Source organism: Aristolochia californica, unplaced genomic scaffold, assembly GCF_029961685.1.
Source record: "Aristolochia californica isolate CCGP_79_NKW_82.1479 unplaced genomic scaffold, dmAriCali1.0.hap1 SCAF_14, whole genome shotgun sequence".
Taxonomy (NCBI): domain Eukaryota; kingdom Viridiplantae; phylum Streptophyta; class Magnoliopsida; order Piperales; family Aristolochiaceae; genus Aristolochia; species Aristolochia californica.
Window position 1 is genome coordinate 20,857,294 of NW_027181815.1, and position 22,005 is coordinate 20,879,298.

The 22,005-nt window shown below is 40.6% G+C and overlaps 1 protein-coding gene across 1 annotated transcript; it reads left to right on the plus strand.

The window, feature by feature from the left end:
- Positions 1–7,014: 7,014 nt before the first annotated feature.
- On the plus strand, positions 7,015–8,252 carry LOC137950794 (uncharacterized). The gene is made up of 2 exons (XM_068797416.1): positions 7,015–7,465; positions 7,586–8,252. The coding sequence occupies exons 1-2, from the start codon at positions 7,175–7,177 to the stop codon at positions 7,976–7,978; spliced, it is 684 nt and encodes a 227-aa protein (XP_068653517.1). The 5' UTR covers positions 7,015–7,174; the 3' UTR covers positions 7,979–8,252.
- The last annotated feature ends 13,753 nt before the right edge of the window (positions 8,253–22,005 follow it).

The following is a 22,005-nucleotide window of genomic DNA, read 5'->3' on the forward strand; positions in this document are numbered from 1 at the left end:
TGCAAGGGTTGATTCTATTGCCGAATAAGAAAAAAATTTGACGGATCTATTATTCCTAGTCGTGGGTTATTGATTGTTATTTGGGTTTCTGGGTTCCTGACTACCATCATTTGCAAGGAATTTTTCAGGGAGAACTGTAAAGTTTAATGACAGGGTGGGAGGCTATAAATATGTATTACGAATTGGACGATTATTGGAAGTAGCTGAAGTTGAATATTTTCCTTGGTCTTTATTATATTCCTTTTGTTTCTCTTTCAGCTTCTTGTACTCAGCCTCACATCTCTGCTACTTCATAAATGCGACTAGTCTTTGTTGTTCACTAGAAGGGGACATAGGAACTTATAGAGGACTTGGAACTTGGAGTTTGGGTCAAGAGATGGAGCTTTCTTTACATCAGCTTCAACTTTTTTCCATGTCAGATGTTCATAGTTATGTCTGTGACTTTCTATACAAGGCTTTTACATTGTGTGGGTCGAGCATGAAAACGTGAGCATTGGCTATTCTGATGATGAAGAAAGCCAAGGTGGCTCCAGAATATTATCTTTAGGGTAATTACCCGTTACCCCCCCTTAATTGGTATTTATTACTCCTACCATTTGAGAGTCAATGTCTTGTGCAGGGACACAGTGATGGAGGATTTTTATTACACTTCTGAGTACTGCGTATAGACCCCCTACCTATAGAAAAAATAAGAGTGTGCCCTAATTCAAGCATGAGTTATGACTAGAGTATGGAGTGATGTCATATGGCTTTGAGTGATTTTATTCTTACTTATATTATGTCAGATGGGCCTAATGGAAGAGACCACTAGTGTGAAGGGGAGTGTTGGATGATATGGAGGACTGCCATTTTATAGGAGAAGATCCAATACACCATTTGCAGCAATCTGGGAGTTCATGATGTTCTCTCACCCTCAGCTTAAGGGCGAGTGTAAAATTTAGGATCCCATGAGAAGAACTTTAGATCAACGAGGAAGAAGAAGAAGAAGAGAGAAAGGAGAGGAGAAGAAGGAGAACTTAGAAGGAGAGAGTTTGGATTAAGGGAAGAAGGGTTTGTGTCAAATAAGAAAGAGGAGGGTTGGACGAATTTGTGGAAGGAGAGGAGAGGGATGCAATGCTCTACCTCTTAGCCAATGCCTTTATTTATAGTTTTACAATGCCCTTAGGGCTACAACTTGATAAAACAAAAGACACAAAAGGAACACATATTTACACCTCTATGCCATCTTTATGGAAAGTACCATATTTTACACATATGCCACTCCTTTGATGTGTGGGCTTCTTGTCTTGAGCTTGTGGGTTTGAGCCCATCTTCCAACAGGGAGTGTTGGTAGATGGGCCCAAGCCCACACGACCAAGGAAGCCCCACGCATCCAAGAGATGTAGAAGATGGGCTCGAGGCCCACATACCAAGGAGAAGGCTCACATGCCCATACAGTGATGGCAGGATGGTAAATAAAGAGTCATCTCATCAAGATGATATTGATGTAATTAGGTTAAAGTTTTAGGGGCATTATTATAATATTTTAGGATCATTAATCTATAAATTGAGTTTTAGGAGAAGGGTTAGGACAACAAGCACACAACCTCTCTTTTCTATTGTTTTCTCCCATTGGGTGTCTCTCTCTTTTTCTCCATGAGTTAAATCCATGGAGTCCTAAAAAATTAGCAGAAACCATAATAACAATAATGAAAAAAACTTATCTCAACAATCTTCAATCTTGCTTCACAAAGAGCCATCTATGAGTAGCTTTGATCATAAACTTCTTATCGTATCCCCTTGACTTGGGGATCCTAGATTCAATGTTGTGATACCATGTTGAATTTAGGACCCCATGCCAAGAACCTCGATAAAAATAAGAGAGGAAGAAGAGAAGGAGAAGAGAAGAAAAGAAACAAGGAGAGCAGAGAGAGCTTAGGTAGAGAAGAGAGAAGAAGGAAATGGAGAGAAAGCCTTTAGGCTATGGGAGAGAGTCTTCTATGAATTATGAGAAGAGGAGAGCTTGATTGAAATCCCTTCAACTATGACCCTATTTATAATTTTTCCATTACATATTTAAGGAAATTCCTATATCAATTAGTTTACCTAATTACATCAATGAAGGGAAGATTAATTACATCAATCAAGGGAATATTACAAAATTAGTGGACAAAATCTAGCGTCCTTATGAGATGACACCTCATTGTGAAGTTGTGGGGCCTAATTAACGCCCTACACTGAGTTGGCCCGGTCCACGATATATTAACTATTATTACATTAAGGGTAGTTAGGGAATTTTACTCTTGTAATGCAGTTGCCCTAATTTTCTATTTATAATTGGGGGGGTGCCGCTATTTGGGTTTTATCATCTTATACCGAGGAGCATCTTGAGTTGCAGCTTGAGAGGTTAGAGAGAAACACCTATAAGTGCAATTTTTCTTGTAAAGTATTTCATCTTCATAGTGGATTAATGCAGCAGGGAAAGATAGGAGGTAGTCTCACCTTGAGGTGAACCTGTATAAATCTTGTTGGGCTTTTTCATGTTTTTTTTCTGCTTTTAAGTTTATTGTTATTGCTCTCATTAGTTTGGAATTAGGGCATCTAATTCCTAACAAGTGGTATCAAAACTTTGGTTTGTGATTAAGAGCAATGGCTAGTGGAGAAGGATCGGCACTGGGATCAATATGTTTGATGGTATGGATTTTATATTCTGGAGGATATAAATCAAAAATTATCTGTACAGTAAAAAGCTACACGCACCACTTTATGATATGAAACCAGAAGGTATGAACGATGATGAGTGGAATCTCCTTGATAAACAAGTGTTGGGAGTAATCCGGTTAACACTATTGAAGAACGTTGCTTACAACGTGGCGTCGAAGAAAACCACTGCGGGGATGATGAAGATTTTGTCTAACATGTATTAGAAGCCTTTCGCAAATAATAAGGTACATCTCATGAAAGAACTCTTCAATTTAAAGACCACAAAAAATAAATCAGTTACATCACATTTGAATGAGTTTAGCATGATTGTCAATCAATTGACATCTGTTCAAATTAAATTTGATGATGAGGTTCGTGCTTTAATTCTTTTGGCGTCTCTGCCAAATTGTTGGGAGCCTATGAGGGTTACAATCAGTAACTTTGTAGGCAATGGGAAGTTGATCTTTAATGATGTTCTAGATACCATTATCATGGAGGAAGTTTGTAGAAAGGACTCCGGAGAATCGTCGACATCTAATTCTGCACTAAGTGTCGATACTAGGTGCAGGAACTTCGAGGGGAATTCCAAAAAGGGCAATAGTAGAGGGACGTCAAGGATTGGTAGAAGTAAGTCCAAATTCGGAAGGAATATGGAATGTTGGAATTGTAGCAAGTTTGGTCACATAAAGAAGAACTGTAGAGCACCGAACAAGGATGAAAATAAAAAGATGTTGCAAATGCAGTGACTGAAGAGGTACAAGATGTTTTACTCTTGTCGGTTGATATCCCTATTGACTCTTGGGTACTAGATTCAGGAGCTTCTTTTTACACTTCCTTTCATCGTGAGATCATGGACAATTATGTTATTGGAGATCATGGGAAGGTGTATCTAGCTGATGGAGAACCTTTGGTTATTGTCGGTATTGGTAATGTCAGTTTGAGGATGTCAAGCGGAATAGTGCAAAAAATTCACAAGGTGAGACATGTACCAAAATTGATGTGTAATCTAATCTCAGTAGGGCAACTTGATGATGAAGGTCATTATGTGATTTTTAATGGTGCAGCCTGGAAAGTCATAGAGGGATCCATGGTTGTTGCGCGAGAAGTTACAACTGGAACTCTTTATATCACTTCCAGTTGCAGAGACACAGTTGCAGTTGTTGGTGTTGTTACTAATTCTGGCTTGTGGCATTATAGGCTCACTCACATGAGTGAGAAGGGAATGAAAGTGTTTCAGTGCAAAGGGAAGCTATCAGGGTTGAAAACTGTAAATAACAGTTTGTGTGAAGGCTGTATTTTCGACAAGCAGAAATGGGTTAGCTTTTCTAAAGTTGGAAAGTAGCAAAAGACAACAAAATTGGAGTTACTTCATACAGATTTGTGGGGGCCTTTAACTATTACTTCCCTTGGCGGTTCTAACTACTACATAACATTTATTGATGATGCAAGCAGAAGGCTATGGGTTTATTTTCTGAAAAAGAAATTTGATGTCTTTGATACCTTCAAGAGATGGAGAACAATGGTTGACAATGAGAAAGATTTGAAAGTGAAGTGTTTGCAATCAGATAATGGGGGAGAATATGTAGATGATGATTTCAAGCGGTATTGTGCCGATAATGGAATCAAGATGAATAAGACCATTCCTGGAAAACCTCAACAAAATGGTGTGGCTGAGAGGATGAACAGAACTTTGAACGAGCGTGATAGGAGCATGAGATTACATGCGGGATTGCCAAAGATGTTCTGGTCTAAGGCTATTAGCACTGCTGCCTATTTGATCAATAGAGGCCCCTCAACACCATTGGATTGAAAAATACTAGTAGAGGTCTAAAGCAGCAAAGAGGTAAACCTTTCTTTCTTGAAAAGTGTTTGGTTATGTTTCTTATATTCACATTGATTTTGCTGCTAGAAGTAAACTTTATGCCAAATCTAGATTATATTTCTTTATTGGCTATGGTGGTACCGAGTTTGGTTATCGCTTCTAGGATGACCAAAGTCGTAAGGATATCAGGAGCAAGGACGTGATCTTCAATGAAGGTACCTTGTATAAAGACAGGTTGAGAAAAGAGTCTAGAGCACAAGTGATGAAGCCAAGAAGTATGAAGTGATTCAGTTGAGAGATCTTCCAGCTATTAAGATAGAAAATACTACTCAAAAAGACTAGGAGAACATACCCCCATAAGTAAATCAGAACATTCCTGTGACTGAACTCAGGAGATCTGCCAAAACTAGCAGACCACCACAGAGGTACTCCTCTGCACTTAATTATATTTTGTTGACTGATAAAGGTGAACCAGAGAGTTATGAGGAAGCCCTGTAAGTTGATGAATCAACAAAGTGGGAGTTGGCCATGCGGGATGACATGGTTTTATTATTATCCAATCAGACATGGCAGTTGACCGAGCTACCAAAAGGAAAGAAGGCCTTGCAGAAAAATGGGTGTACCGAATAAAAGACTAACATGATGGTAGCAAGCGGTACAAGGTAAGACTACACTGAGATTTTCTCTCCAATAGTAAAATTGACTATTATTATAACAGTGCTTGGACTAGTGGCAAATGAAAACTTGCACTTAGAGCAGTTAAATGTAAAGACAATCTTTCTTCATGGTGATTTGGAGGAAAAAATTTACATGATGCGGCCATAGGGTTTCGAAGTACAAGGAAATGAGAAAATGGTGTACAAACTTCAAATCATGATGAGTGCAAAGAGACCCTCAGAATGGAATTTAGTCAAGATATTCCTAGTTGCTATGAGGGCATAGATAGAGTAATGGAGAGGGCACCTAAGTTATTTAGTAGAGTTTACTTTTACTTCTTCGATGCTTTTGACCCATATTCCAGAGGAGACCTTAGAGACCTTCTCCTTGTTGTTGGGGGTGTTGTCTAGGATGACAAGAAAGACCGAAGGAATACAGTGCAAGTGCTTGCCTTTGCATGTGACTGTGCAGCCAGTAAGTGATTCTGTCCGACATGCAATGAACAGGAAGTACACTGTAAGCAAGTGCAGAACTATGATAGACACACTATATCAACTTGTACCTAGGATGCAGATTGCAACTGATATAATTTGTGGGTTTCCTATCAGCATTTTTGTCAGCGTTAGCCTGGCTGCCATGTATGGCGTTGCGGTGGCCGCTCTTGGAATGTTGAGCACCATTGCTACTAATTTGGTCATTGAGACATATGGTCCCGTTAGTGACAATGTTGGAGGTATTGCTGAAAGGGCTGACATGAGTCACAGGATACGGGATCAAATTGATACCCTTGTTGCCGTTGGGTTGATTGTGGGTGCAATGCTTCCATACTGGTTCTCTGCCATGACAACGAAAGTGTGGGAAGTGCAGCCTTGCAAATGTGGGCCGAAGTGCGGTGGCTGTTTCACACAATTCTAGGACTGATGGAGGGAAGAGCAAGGCCTGACTATGCCGCTTTTGTCGTTAAGTGGGTTGATGTGGATGCTACTTGGGGAGATGTGGTGATGTTTCGACACGCATCCCTACCTTCAAGCTTGAGGACAAACTCGTTCTCCAGGGGTGGGTGTAATGTTATGAACCCAATAGTAGGCCGACTCATGCAGAGACGTCGTGGCTGAGTCAATTACTCTGGCTGAGTCAGTTACTTAGCCATAAAGTTTACTTTTCAAGTTAAATGTCGTGGAAGGGCAAATCTATAATTTTTTCGTGAACCTTGTGGACGTGAACCCTATTTAGAGGGGAAATGGAATGGGAAAAAGGAAGTCGGAATTTAGGTTAAATAGAGGGTTTTTGAGTTCTCATAAACGAGCTCGGGGGTGTGTTTTCTTTAATGAACCTAGGGTTTTCAAGCTTTCCTTTGGTTTGATTTTCTTTTCTTCTTCCCTACGAATCGTTGTGTTAGATTTGGGACCATAACAAAATCACTTGTGAGATTTTTTAATAGGTTATTTGAATGCTTCTTTATTAGTTGATTTATCATTACATAACTTTTTTAGTTACCTAAACTTCTTTAACACATATTATAATTAATTAATTAATTATCATCAAAATTAATTTATCTAGGTTTTAGTAAAGAGTATAATATAGCAGTAGAGTATAATAGCAATTTTAGTTCTCACGCAAACTTTAAACAAAGGAAACGGTGGTGCAAACTCGGACACTGACGTGGCCGCCGGTAGGTGCAGCCTCCGTTAGTGTCGTGAGTCGTAAACGTGAAACAAGAACGAACGGGCGAGGAAAGCGCGTGCAGAAACGTGTCATCGTGCGCGGACAGCATGGCTTGCCACGTCGGATCCTCCAATAAAACGTCCTCTTCGGTTCGTGGTCAAGATTGCCAACGCACCAGTTTCCTTCCTTCCCGTTCTCTTTGGAATTTAGAGGCTTCGTGGCTTCGTCCAGACTGCTGCAAGGAAAGAGGGGCGAGGGAGGGACTCTTCATCCTTTTCTCGCTTCTCTTGCGCGGTATTCCCCTTAGCGGTTTACAAAGATTTTGAGGATTGAGCTACTGGTTTGCTTATGGCATTGGCGGCGGCGTCATCTTGGGTCTCTCTTCAGCAGGGGAGGGCCTTTTTTAATGCACAGAAGCGGAATCGGTTCCAGGGGATGGCGTGTTGCCGTTTAGGCTTCAACTCTTCAAGGCAGATCGGAGGGCCGTGCCTGGTCGCGGATCGGCTGGAGGAGAATGCCTATTCGCTTTCGTTTTTTTTCAAAGGGGGAGATTGGTGTGGAAGGGGTAACACCGTCAAGGATGAGGAACCCGTCCTTCCTGAAATGTTGGATGAGTGGATCACGGAGTCTGTGACAGAGGTAGGTTGGTCTCTCTTATTCTTTTTTGACATTGATCAGAAAAAAGAAAAAAAGCGCTTGCTTTTTTTATTTTTTTATTATTGTTCTCGATTAATCCTAAAACAACGATTCGTGAAGCAGATTGTGAAGAATGTTGGCGATGCTCCGTTTTTGCTGCAGCTCTACGCCCAGCCCAAGCGGGGATCGAAGATGAGGTTGGAGAAAGGAAAAGCGGTGGCAGAGTGGCCTCTTCTTCAGAGGAGATGGAGAGAAGGGAGCGGGAGGCCGCAAGGGGTTATTCTAGTGGAGCGGCTCATGGATAGAGAAGCTGTGGTTGTGGAAGACGACGGCTCGGCCTACTGGGGCTTGCTTGTCCAAGGAAGAGGGCTCGATTGTGGGGCATGTTATATCTTGAAGACCAACAGAATCCAATCCGAATCGGGATTCTGCACCTATTTCTGCTTGGTCAGGGCTAAATGCTTCGGAGAGTCCTCCGATTTGCAGATGAGAAATTCCTGGTTGATCACACGGTAGTCCTCCCTCTTCGTATAGTTATTATGACGATTCGTGTTTCCTGATTCGCTCGGATGTGTGTCGCCGAGCGTGTACATACCATTCTTGTCCTTATTCTTATAATTTTACATACGCATCCATATTTGGATCGAAGGATTGTTAAAAGATGGGTTCACAAGTTAGAAGGAAGAAGCCCACTTATCTAAGTGATCCTATATGGATAATATAGGATGTTTTTTATAAAGATGGCATGAAGGTGTAAATATTTGTTTTTTTTATATCTTTTTTTTATATAATTGGGCATTATAAAAGCTATAAGTCAAAGCATAGGCTAAGAGGTAGAATATTGAAGTTTTTTTGTCCTTCCTCTCTAATTCGTCCAATTTCCTTCCTGTCTTTGGTTGGCGCCTCTCCTTCCTCCTAGTTTGAACTCTCCTTTTTATAGTAGATCCCTTCTTCCTTTTTTCTCCTTCATCTTCTTCCTATTGGTTGATCTAAGTTTTTTACATGGGATCTTAAATTTTACATGGTATCAGAGTAAGGAGTTTAGGATTTTTTTTGATGAAGTATACAAACAAATATTTATGAAGATCTGTTCAAAAATTTATTCATGAAAGGAGTCCAGCCATGACAAGATAAATTAGTTCTAGTCATTATTTATATTTTCTCCTTCTATAAGTTGAGGTCTTGATTTTTTATTTATATCAAGACAAGATGATCTTTATATGACAAGTTGTGAAAATTAATCTCTTTTGATGTTATAATTTTGATCTTTTTGTAGTTAAATTGCAAGTTTGATGAAGATTGGTTGTTACTAATGTTTCATTAAAATTGATGTGTTAATAAAAATGATTTGCGATTCGGTTACCTACATATAATTTGGATCAATTTTCTATGAGTTGGAATTCCAGCATATGTTGCTATAAGTTTTCTCACACTTGGCATTGTTGGGTCTTATTATTTTGCTGAATGATCGCCATATGGTTCAAATTCCAACGTCTACTTGCCTCTATTATTTTATTGCCCTTTCTACTTCCTTGAACTCCAACACTTGTTTCTTTTAAGTTGGATTGTTCCCATGAGTTAAGGAGTTATAAAATACTTGACTTGCTACTAAGGATCTCAAAAGAAGATTGCAATTCTTAAGTGTTTGACCACAATTTTTTTTTTTTTTTTTGAGTTTGGATTAAGGCATAATGGTTTAAATCTATCCTCTTTTTTAAAAGATATAAGATGAATTGTGTTATGATCCCTGGTCATGGAACGTGAAACATGACATTGGGGAGATGAATCCAGAGTGAGTGGACAAGAATAATATTACTTCTGTTAGAGTTTGCGCTAGAAACTTAATCCATAAATCAGTGCATGAAATCAGCACTGCTGGAATAAGTTGAGCTTCGGTAAATTGAAAAGAGAGAAAGGAAAAATGGCTATTGTGGTTGGCTGTGTTGGAACTCAATTGTTAATCCAGAAACAGTGCAACATCCAGCACTATTATGCTCAGTTTAGGCTCGGTAAAATGGAAAAGAGAAATGGAAGAAGATGCAAGAGAATGGAAAAACGCTCATTGAGGAGAACTCCAAATCCTAGAGCTCGTTGATGAGAACTCCAAATCCTAGAGCTCCTCGAGGAAAACTCCAAATCCAATTTTTGATATATTCAAGCTTTACCTCAATTTCCTTTTCCCCCCTTCCATAAGGTTGACGCCAACTCTCTTCCCAACACTTGACTATTCCTCTTCCCCACACATGACTCTTCCTCTTCCCTACACATGATTCTTCCACTTCCTAGTTCCTTCCTAACTAAGGTTAGCTTCAACACAGGTTCAAGCTAAAAATTATAACAATGCCCCTATGGCATATTTACTCTTAAACTGAAATAAAATACAGAAAAATAAAACTTAATTCTAAAGGACTCAGCTACGACGCCTCTGAGTGATTCGGCCTACTATTGAGTTCATAACATCACACTCCTCCTGGAGAAAGAGTTTGTCCTCAAACTTGAAGGTAGGATAAGCTTGGCGGAATGTCTCCACATCTTCCCATGTTGCAACCGCTGCGTCTGTGTCAGCCCACTGGATGAGAGCCTCCCACTTGTTATGAAGTTGTCGGGCTTCTATGGTTGGAGAGAGAAGACACATGTACTTAACCACCAAGGACCATAACAGGTGCGGACCCTTGAAGGGTTTGAGGAGGGACACATGAAAGACATTGTGCAATTAAACATATGAGGGAAGTTGTAGCTGGTACACCACATGGCCAATGCATTGTAGAACCAAGAAGGACCCAAAGAATTTGAGGGATAACTTGTGGTGAGGGCCAATAATAGATTGTTGACGGTAGGGTTGGAGGCCAAGTCACACATAATCGTCGAGTGTGTACGTGGCATATCTGTGTCCTATATCATAGTACTCTTTCATCCTAGCCTGAGCTTTCTTGAGGCGCTGGGTAGCTGCTTGAAGTATCTGATCACGGTTCAGCAGTGCTTGGTCAAGAGCTTCGACTCTGGTGGAACTGGCCATAACCTTGGAGGATTATTGTCGTAGAAGACCTTGAAAGGAGTAGCTTGGAAGGTTGTATGGAAGGACGTATTGTAACAATATTCGGCCCAAGGAAGTGATTCAATCCACCGTTGAGGGTGGTCGCCCACAAAGCACTGTAAGTACATTTCCACAATGCGGTTAAAAACCTTAGTCTGCCCATCGGATTGCGGATGATAAGAAGATGAAAAGTTCAGCTTGGTACCGCATAATCGGAAGAGCTCTCTCCAAAAGTGGATGGTAAATACTGCATCACTATCACTCACTATGGACTTCAGAATGTCATGTGTTGGAAGATAGGGCCCAAGCCCACACGACCAAGGAAGACCCATGCAACCAAGAGATATAGAAGATGGGCTCAAGGCCCACAAATCAACGAGAAGGCCATAGGCCCACATATAATGATGGCAGGATGGTAAATAAAGAGTCATCTCATAGAGATGACATTGATGTAATTAAGTTAAAGTTCCAGGGTTAAAGCCCTAAACCTTAAACCATTAGTTCAGGGGTATTATTATAATACAGTAGTTTCATAAATCTATAAACAGAGATTCAGGGGGAGGGTTAGGAATCAAGTCCATAACCCTTCTTCTTCCAGTTTTCCTCCTAATGGGTTTCTCTCCCTTTTTCTCCATGAGCTAAATCCATGGAGTCCTAAAAATTAACATGGTATCAAAGCATTGATTCTGAGGACTACGACTATGGTTTTTCAGGTTTCATTCTCCTTCGTGTAGGGTTATAAAAATTTTTCCTCCTTTTATTTTGTTTAAACCATTGGGCTAAAAGGCTCGAACCTCTTAGGAAAGCAACCCCACGGATCTTATACAAGGACTGGCCCAGTCGATACAAACACAAATTCCAACACTCCCCCGCACGGGAAAACCCGTGGACAAATTCACCAGAAAAACCCGGGACAAACTCCTGGAAAAACCCAGGACAAATTCACCAGAAATACCTGGGACAAAATTTGGTGGGAGCGGGACTCGAACTCGGGACCAACTTGCTCTGATACCATGTTTAAACCATTGGGCTAAAAGGCTCGAACCTCTTAGGAAAGCAACCCGACGGATCTTATACAAGGACTGGCCCGATCGATACAAACACAAATTCCAACATATTTATTTCTCGTGTATTGGTTTTGCTTATGTAGAGTTCTTGCTACTCTTCGTAAAAAAAAAAAAAAAGACAAAAAAGATAGCTTAGGATTCCATTTTATAATTTTTGCTCTTCATACTTTGCTACTGCTAGATTATAATTCCTAGTTCAAATTATCTTCTCCATTACTGCCACTGCCCGTTGTTATCATCTAGTAATCTTGTGATTTCATTATTGCCAGTAAGCTCTCTGTTATTCCATTGGGCAACATCCCAAACACTAGCCAGACCCAGTCACCTCGGACCAACTCGGTCTGGGTCAACTCGGGTCCGAGTCAACCTGACTCGGGCCACTTATTTTTTTGCCTCAGTACATGCCCAAGTTTTATACATATTTTGGCCCAACTCGATAAATTTTTTATCTAGTCTGATTATTATTTTTGAAACATTGACAAATTATTCCTTGGTCAGCATATTATTTAGAACAGATATGTGCATTGGATTATTTCATGGGTTATTTTAGAAAGATTATTTTGGTTCATGTTAAATGGGACCAAGCCCATTTTAGCTGCTGCTATTGTGTCTCTTTTCATGAGACATTATTATTGAAGAAGAGGTAGCCTCATACCATTATTTATTTGTTCCCGTAAAAAATATCAAAATTATTTGTGGTTAGGAGTCCATGACGGCGGAACTACATCCCCGTAAAAAAGATAAAAATATTTATGGTTGGGAGCCCATGACGGAGGAACTTCATCCCCGTAAAAAATATAAAAAATTATTTGTGGACGGAGGAACTTCATCCCCGACAAAAATATAAAAAATATTTGTGGTTGGGAGTCTATGACGGAGGAACTTCATCCCCGTAAAAAATAATAAAATTATTTGTGGTTGGGAGTCAATGACAGAGGAACTTCATCCCCGTAATAAATATCAAAATTATAAGTGGTTGGGAGTCCATGATGGAGGAACTTCATTCTCGTAAAAAATACAAATTTTTTTTGTGATTGGAAGTCTATGATAGAGGTACTTCATCCTAGTAAAAAATATAAAAAATATTTGTGGTTGGAAGTCCATGACGGAGGAACTTATTATTATATTTATGTTATTTTCCCCTATTAATATCATATATTACTCTACCACTTGAGAGTCGTTGTCCTGTGGAGGGGCACAGTGGTGGAGGTGGACACTTCAGAGCAATGCCGATGGACACACTACATTCAAAAGATGGAGTGTGCCCTACATCCAACATGAGTTAAGACTGGAGTATGGAGCAATGTCTTAGCGGCTAGGAGTGATTTACTCTCACTGATATTATGTTAGTTGGGCCTCATGAACGAGAGTACCAACATGAGGGTGAGTATTGGAAGATGAAGGCATATTGGAATATGTGCTAATTTATACAAAGATTTTATACATCATTTGTAGCAAGCTGGGAGTTCATGTTGTTCTCTCACCTCAGTTTGAGGGGGAGTGTTGGAAGATAGGGCCCAAGCCCACACGACCAAGAAAGACCCACATATCCAAGTGTCTTAGAAGATGGGCCCAAGCCCATAAGACCAAGGAAGACCCATGCAACCAAGAGATATAGAAGATGGGCTCAAGGCCCACATATCAAGGAGAATGTCCATAGGCCCACATACAATGATGGGAGCATGGTAATTAAAGACTCATCTCATAGAGATGGAATTGATGTAATTAAGCTAAAGTTCCCAGGGTAAAACCCTAAACCCTAAACCCTAAGTTCAGGGGTAGTATTTTAATTCAGTAGTTTCATAAATCTATAAATACAGCTTCAGGGGGAGGGTTAGGAATTCAGTCCATAACCCTTCTTCCTCCAATTTTTCTCCTAATGGGTTTATCTCCCTTTTTCTCCATGAGCTAAATCCACGGAGTCCTGAAAATCAACACCGTGCAAATGAACAATATTTTCTAAAAACACTTGAGCTACTCGTGAGGCTGTATATGGATGAGCCAAAGGAATAAAGTGAGCATACTTTTAAAATCTATCAACCGCCACCAATTGGATGGATTTGCCGGAATTTTTGAGAAGGCCATCAATGAAATCTATGGAAAGATCAGCCCAAATCTGTGTGGGAAGAGAAAGTGGATGAAGGACGCTTGCTGGAGATAAATGTTCAGCCTTGTTGCATTGACATGCATGACACGAGGCTACGTGCTCAGCAATTGTGGTCTTCATGCCCTGCCAGTAAAAATTGGATCTGATATGATGCAATGTCTTTGGAATGCCCTCATGAGTGCTATCATGGTAAGTGGATAAAATTATGGCAATCAAGGGAGAGGAGTTCTTTAAATAGATGTGATTGCCATACATAATAGTGTTGTCTTGGATAGCCAACTTAGAGTCCATTGTTCCTGCCATGATCTTCTGAGGCAACTCCTAGAGTGCTGGATTAGTCTACTGGTCCTCTTTAATGGAATCTAGCAGGAGAGGCTTTGGCTGGCTAATCGCATAGACTTGTTGTTCATCTAGACATCGGCATAAGGCATCAACCACCTTGTTCAATCTGCCTGGCTTGTGTTCCACTGTGAAGTCAAACCCCATTAATTTGCTGATCCAATGCTGTTATGGAGACGTCGAGAAGTGTTGTTCCAACAGAAATTTGAGGCTGTAATGATCTGTGCGGATGAAGAAGGTGCGTCTCAACAAGTAGGGCCACCAATGTTGCACAACCTTGGCCAACCCATTCAGCTTGTGCTCATAAGCGGGTAATTTTTGGTGATGTGCTGCTAGTTGCCGGCTAAAATATGTAATTGGGTGCTGTGTTTCATGTAGCACCACCCCAATACCTCCCTCGGAAGCATCATACTCTATCACAAATAGGGTCTCAAAGTCAGGTAATTGCAGGACTGGAGTGGAAGCTAAATCCTGCTTGAGCGCATTGAAGGAGTTCGTCGCTGCATCGCTCCAATTGAAGGCATTGCACTTGAGAAGACTGGTCAATGGAATGGCCAGTGGTCTGTAATTTTGTATGAACTTTCGTTAATATCCCGCTAGTCCCAAAAACCTTCTTAAGGCTGAAATGTTGTGCGGTTGAGGCCAGTTGGTGACTGCTGTAATTTTTTCTAGATCCACTTTGATGCCTTCTGCTGAGATTATTGTTGGAAGATGGGCTCCAGCTCACATGACCAAGGAAGGCCCACATATCTAAGAGTATTATAAGATGGGCCACATGACCAAGGAAGGCCCACAAGATGGGCCCAAGCACAAAGAAGTACGACCTACCTTGATTACCACAAGCTGGCATCCTTATCACAAAAGTTGGAAGATCAAGGACTCACAAAGGCATCTTCATCTTATGGTCACGTCCTAGAAGAGTTATAGTTTGAGTTATGCTTTTCTTTTATCTATATTAAGTTATTTAATTATGCTAGGACTTATCTTTAAGTGTTAAAGTTTGGTTGTAATTGGGACAAAGGTAGTTTTCTTGTAATTGGACTCTACTACCTTCCTCTATTATAAATAGAGGTTCGTGTACTCTGATTATAATAAATTAATGAAGTCAATGAAGTATTTCTCTTTTTCATAAATTCAACATGGTATCAGAGCAGGTTCTGTGAGTTGACTTGGTCAATCCACAGAGATAATGAGATTCTCTTTTCTGATTTATCACCTTAAGCAATTAGGGTTGGTAGTTAGTTTTTTTCAGTCCCTACACCCGTTAATTTTTTATGTTTTTCACCTCTATAATGAGCGCTTCATATTGAAAAGTTTATATTGAAGGAAAGATATTCAAGTATAATTTCCAAGGAAAAATGATTTTTTCCAATCGGAGTTATCTAATGAGAGATATCAATATTTTAATGAGCAAAGGTTAGATTGGAAACAGAGGTCCGAGTAGCAGTAGAAAGCTTCCACTTCCGAGGTATTTTATACTATCAAGAACTAGACTTTATATTGAGATATATATATCGAACGAAATATTTGTAAGTCTATTCTATTACATATTCAATCAATTTTCAATCAGATTTAAATAAAAATATAAATCGATATTTGAAGTAGCAAAGGTCATATTGAAAAAAAGGTTCGAGTAGTAGCAAAAAGCTTCAACTTCCGAGGTATTTTATGCTATCAAGAAAGAGATTTTATATGGAGAATTATATATCAAAAGAAAGATCTATAAATTTATTTTCTTACCTACTTAGCCAATTATCGACCTGAGTTTTTTATAAGGATATATTGATCTTGGAAGAGTCAATGGTCATGCTGGAAAAAAAAAGGAGAAACAGTGCTTAGTTCGGCCAGATGACAAACACCGAAATCTATCAGATTATTTATCCTTTTATAATTATATTTTATGAAGAGATTTTATACTTGGATGAAATTTATTTAAGTCTAGTTTCATAAGGAGAAAATTTCATGTCAATTTGATCTATATTTAAAGATATAGTCGCATTGGAAGAATCAAAGGTCATGCTAGTATTCTGTTGTATTGAAAATTCTGAATTTATGCCCTTTGTTTTGCATCACTGTTTGAGTTGCTATATCAGGAAAATATCTCACTTCTCCCTGGTTTAAGGAATTATTACTACATCTATGTTATTTTGTCTTATTTCTGCATCTATGATGTTTAGTTCAAGCTGGGATCACAGCCATTACCTCCCAGCTTGAGGGGCAGAAGAAGAAGTACAAGAAAGAGGTATTTTATTCCATATGTTGTGGATAAGTTTATGTGACAAAAATATTCAAGAAAGGGGGAGCACAAGAGATGAATCTTATGCATCTAAGAAAAAATATTTATATCGGATTATGATTATTTCATGGGTCCTTCTATAAAGTTTATTATTTTAGTTCGTGTTATATGTGTTGGAAGATGGTCGTGTTATAGTACAACAGCTGCTATTATGTCTCTGTAGATGAGACAATATTATTGAAGAAGAGGTCGCCTCAGTATCTTTTCTCATACCATAATTTATTTGACTCTAAAAAATATCACGGTTGGGATACCATGAGATTCAATGCCCGAATTAGGACACCATGATAAATTTAACTCTAAAAAATATCACGGTTGGGATGCCATGAAAGTCGATGTCTGGATTGGGACACCATTATAAATAAACCCACTACCCCCTATAATGGCTTTTATTACTCCTACCACTTGAGAGTCATTGTCCTGTGGAAGGATGGTGGTGGGCACTTCAGAGCAATGCCGATAGACACACTACCTACAAAAGACAGAGTGTGCCCTACATCCAATATTAGGATTGGAGTATGGAGCAATGTCTTACGGGCTAGGAGTGATTTTTACTCTCACTTATATAATGCCAGCAGGGCCTCATGGAAGGACGCAACAGCGTGAGGGGGAGTGTTGGAAGATGAAAGCATATTGGAAGATGTGTCATTTTATACAAAAAGATTCAATACATCATTAGCAACAAGCTAGGAGTTCATGATGCTCTCTCACCCCCAGCTTGAGGGGCAGTATTGGAAGATGGGCTCTAACTCACATGACCAAGGAAGACCCACATATCTAAGAGTATTATAAGATGGGCCCAAGAACATAAGAAGTACGACCCACCATGATAACCACAAGCTGACATCCTTATCACATAAGTAGGAAGATCAAGAAGAACTCACAAAGGCATCTTTATCTTATGGTCAGGTCCTAGAAGAGTTTTAGTTTGAGTTATGTTTGTCTTTTATCTATATTGAGTTATTTAATTATGTTAGGACTTATATTTAAGTGTTAGAGTTTGGGTTTAATTGGGACCAAGTTAGTTTTATTGTAATTGGACTCTACTACCTTCCTCTATTATAAATAGAGGTTCATGTACTCTGATCATAATAAGTTAATGAAGTCAATGAAGTATTTCTCTTTTCCACAAATTCAACAATTATGTGGCCCAGATATGCGACCTGGGGCTTCCCAATTGAACATTTGGAGCGTTTCAAGAAGAGATGATGTGCTCGGAGGAGTTGGAAAACAAGCCATAAGTCTTCTAAATGCTTTTCTTTTGATTTACTGTAAATCAGAATATCATCAAAGAATACTAACTAGCAGAGATAGTCATAGAATACCTCATTCATCAGAGCTTGAAATGTGGAAGGTGCTTTGGATAACCCGAATGACATCACCATGAATTTGAAGTGTCTATGCTGAGTACGAAATGCTGTTTTCTCAATATCGGGAGGATACATTCTGACTTGGTGATAACCCGATCTTAAATCCAGATTGGTAAAAATTTTAGACCCATGCAATTCATCCAATAGCTCATCCACCACTTGTATGGGAAACTTGTCTTTGTCATTTTTTGCATTTATCTCCCTGTAGTCCACACAAAACCTCCATGTGCCATCATGTTTCTTAACGAGTATGACTGTGAAGAAAATGGGGAATGATTGCTGCGAATAAGGTTCTGGAAGGTCTTTTGATACACCACTAGTGATCCAGTCTGCTTATAATAGATTAATTCACCCAATGGATTGCTACTAGTTGGAGGACCAAACCTCATTATGCATGATTATCTAAAGGTTCCCCAATCTTGAACCAATTGGTCATTTCGGAATTGGTGGTACCATAGGAGCGCTTCATCGAGCATGTGGTAGGCGGCCAAATAAACTTTCTCATCTGTAGGTGTTTTTTTATGATAAAAGAATTGATCACACTTGGTTAACCAAATCAAGGGGTCCTTAGACCCATCATGTGTAGGAAAGTCTAGTTCTAAGTAACTGGGAACCATATTTGGTCCTTGAACAGCAGGCCCCAGATGGGGATTGTGATGATGCATTGGTGGTGGTGGAGGAGGTGGTGGGTGGTAGTGATGGTGGTCGGCCGGTGGAGAGTAGGCTGGTGGTGGTTGTGCTCGTGTACCATTGTCATCTTGTCGCTGGAGGAGGGCTTGGATGGCGGCATCCATGGATTTGATGGCCTCACACAAGTCAGATGTTGTCTGATGCACCTCTTCCTGGGATTGAGCCTGAAGATCTGTTCTCTGGCGATTATCTTCAACTAATTGCCTCAAATCCTCAGGGGAAGAGGAATCCCCACGGGTGGACCTGTCTGATACCAAGATGTTAGGTTCTTCCCGAGCCATGGATCGAGTCACCCTTCTTTCCACTTTTCCCTCCATATTGGTTCTTGATGCTGGAAGAGGATTCTTGTTTCTTGAATGTGGAATGATGGAAATAGGAATGGAATGATTGAGTTTTGAAGGAAGATTGACCTGGACCTCAGAGGGAGAATCCGAACTAAACCTCTGGGGGAGAATCTGACCTGTTTAATTCTAATTTCTCAATACTTACTTTCCTTCACCTTGACGTCCCCATAAATAGGGTTGAGGACGAAAATAAAAAATAGACCCATGGGTCAATTGGTTCATGCCATATTACATCTAAACCAAACCAAACCAAACCAAACTAACCCAAACCAAACCAAACCAAACCAAACTAACCCAAACCAAACCAAACCAAATGAAATTACATTAAAAGTAAATTAACATAATTTAATTCCTATGTCTGTGGATAACTCGTGATGTTATGGAGTCCATAACAAATGTTGGGGCCTATTTTATGGGATTTTCAGGCCCTGAACATGACCTTGACAGAGGCCCAGCGTCAGATAACCTTGCATGGCACACATGCTACTGTGCCCTACACACTTCAGGCAGTTCAGGTCCAGAGCACCAAGCTCTATAAGTTATCTCAATTACTTACAGACTTTGAAGATTTATTACAAGTACCTTCTGTTCTTCCGCCTATTCGCCACTGTGATCACCACATCAGATTGCACATGGGGACTGAACCTGTGGTGGTTCGGTCTTACCGTTACCCCCACTTACAGAAGGATGAAATTGAGCGCCAGTGCCAAAATATGCTCGTCCAGGGAATTATTCAGCCCAGCAGGTCTCTTTTCTCATCCCCGGTGTTACTGGTCAAAAAGCATGACAAGTCATGGAGGTTTTGTGTGGACTACAGGCAGCTCAATGCTCATACAATTAAAGACAAATTTCCCAATCCAGTGGTAGACGAGCTATTAGATGAGTTATATGGCGCCACTATATTTACCAAGCTGGACTTGAAGTCAGGTTATCATCATATTCGAGTTCATCCTTTAGATGTGGAGAAGACCGCGTTCCACACGCACCATGGTCATTTCGAGTTCATCGTCATGCCCTTTGGTCTCTCCAATGAGCCATCCACATTCCAGGCCCTCATGAATGAGGTATTTAGATCTCTCTTGCGGAAATATGTTCTTGTTTTTTTTATGATATATTGGTGTATAAAAAATACTGGGACGATCACCTTCAGCACCTTCACCAGGTATTTACTCTTCTCCGCTCCCATCATTTGGTTTTAAACAAGTCCAAATGTTCTATGGGTACCTCCGAGGTGGCATACTTGGGCCATGTTATTTCAGCAGTTGGGGTGAAGGTTGACCAGAGAAAGATTCAGGCCATCACATACTGGCCTTCTCCCACCTCCATCATAGCGTTAAGGGGACTTTTGGGCCTCGCTGGGTATTATAGAAAATTTATCAGCAGCTATGGCCAGATTGCAGCGCCGCTCCACAATCTACTCAAGAAAGTATTATCTTCAGCGCCGGTTTTGCAGCTCCCGGATTTTGATGAGTTGTTTGTAGTGGAATGTGATGCTTCGAGCAGCGGTATAGGTGCAATGTTACAACAACAAGGCCACCAGATTGCTTATTTCAGTCAACAGCTTGGCCAACACCATCACAAACTAGTGGATTATGAAAGGGAATTAAATGATTTAGCTAAAGCAATCTAGCATTGGCAGCCTTATCTCTGGGGGCGCCCATTTCTTATTCAAAGTCATCATTGCAGCTTGAAGTATCTTCTTGAGCAGCGTCTCACCACCTTCCCTCAACATCACTGGTTGAGTAAGCTGATGGGGTTTGACTTTACAATTGAGTATAAACCTGGCAGTTTGAATGTGTTATGGTCCTGGGTTAAGTATCTATGTCTTCCGCTCCTAACAGGCTTTTGGGTAGTATTGTTTAGGTGCTTAACATTTGGTATCAGAGCAGGCACTACATCCCGACTTTGAGTCCCCGCAGACGCAGGTGGACTGCAAGCCCCTGGCAGGATGCCCGAAGGGGATTATGGGATCCCCTACCCCGGGGTCGCGTTGTTGTGTTATTTCCGCCGTGGTCATCGGCTAAGGGAGGGCGGGGTGTACTGTTATGGTCCTAGGTTAAGTACCTAAGTCTTCCGCTCCTAACAGGCCGGTCTTTTGGGTAGTATTGGCTAGGTGCTTAACAGAATGTGGGGGCCGATGCCTTGTCTCGTTGGGACGTTCTAGACCCACACTTACATGCTATCAGTCAGCCCAGAGTTCTTTTGCTGGATTCTATATGGGAGGAGATATAGCAGCATCTAGAACTCATTGCATTATATCATGAACATCGGATATCCATTGGATGATCCAGGTTCATCTTATCTTGTTCAGGAACAGGATTTTTCTGCACCACACCTCGCCACTTATTCCCAGTATCTTAGCCTCTTTCCATGATAGTACACATGAGGGCAGACAAAAAATATATTTCCGCCTCAGTAGAGATTTTTATTGGAAGGGTATGAAAAGCAGTGTAACAGATTATGTGGTGGCTTGTCAGATTTGTCAATGGAACAAAGCCGAATCATTAAGTCCAGTGGGGTTTCTCCAACCACTTCAGCTACCGTCACAGGTATGGTCATATATTTCCATGAACCTCATTGATGGCCTTCCCCCCTCTTCCTCTAAATCCATGATATTTGTTGTCACTGACTGCTTCTCCAAGTATGACAATTTCCTCCCTTTGGTGCATCCCTACACAGCTGCTCACGTGGCTCAGATCTTCATGGATAACATTGTCCAGTTACATGGGATGCCTGCCTTCATTACCAGTGATAGGGACACCATCTTTACCAGTACGTTCTGGAAAGAATTATTCAAGCTGCAATGCACGAAATTGGTGTTCTCTTCTGCCTACCATCCGCAGACTGATGGATAGACCGAGGTAGTTAACAGGACAATTGAGATGTATCTCCGTTGTTTTGTGGGGGACTCACCTAAAAGGTGGGTTAAGTGGCTGGCACGGGCAGAGTTCTGTTATAATACATCATACCACAGCGCCCTTGGCACTACTCCATTCTAGGTAGTGTATGGCAGAGATCCGCCTTGGCTTTTGTCGTATGAACCAGGTACATCCAAGGTCGCCACCTTGGACCAGGCTTTAGCAGAAAGGGACGCCATGCTCAGTGAGGTGCGCACTCTTCTCCAGGAGGCTCAACATGCTATGAAACTATATTATGATAAGAAGCACCGAGAAGTGTTCTTCTCTCCCGGGGATTATGTGTGGTTGTCTCCAACATTGCAGGCAGCTTTCATTGACCGCCTCCAAACGTCACAAACTCTCCCAAAATATTATGGTCCCTTTCAGGTGCTGGACCGC

What these genes read in the sequence shown, in the direction of transcription:
- LOC137950794 (XM_068797416.1), top strand. Translation starts at nt 7,175, where the DNA reads ATGGCATTGGCGGCGGCGTCATCTTGGGTCTCTCTTCAGCAGGGGAGG. An exon ending in TCACGGAGTCTGTGACAGAG is followed by an intron (nt 7,466 to 7,585) that starts GTAGGTTGGTCT and finishes TTCGTGAAGCAG; the next exon opens with ATTGTGAAGAATGTTGGCGA.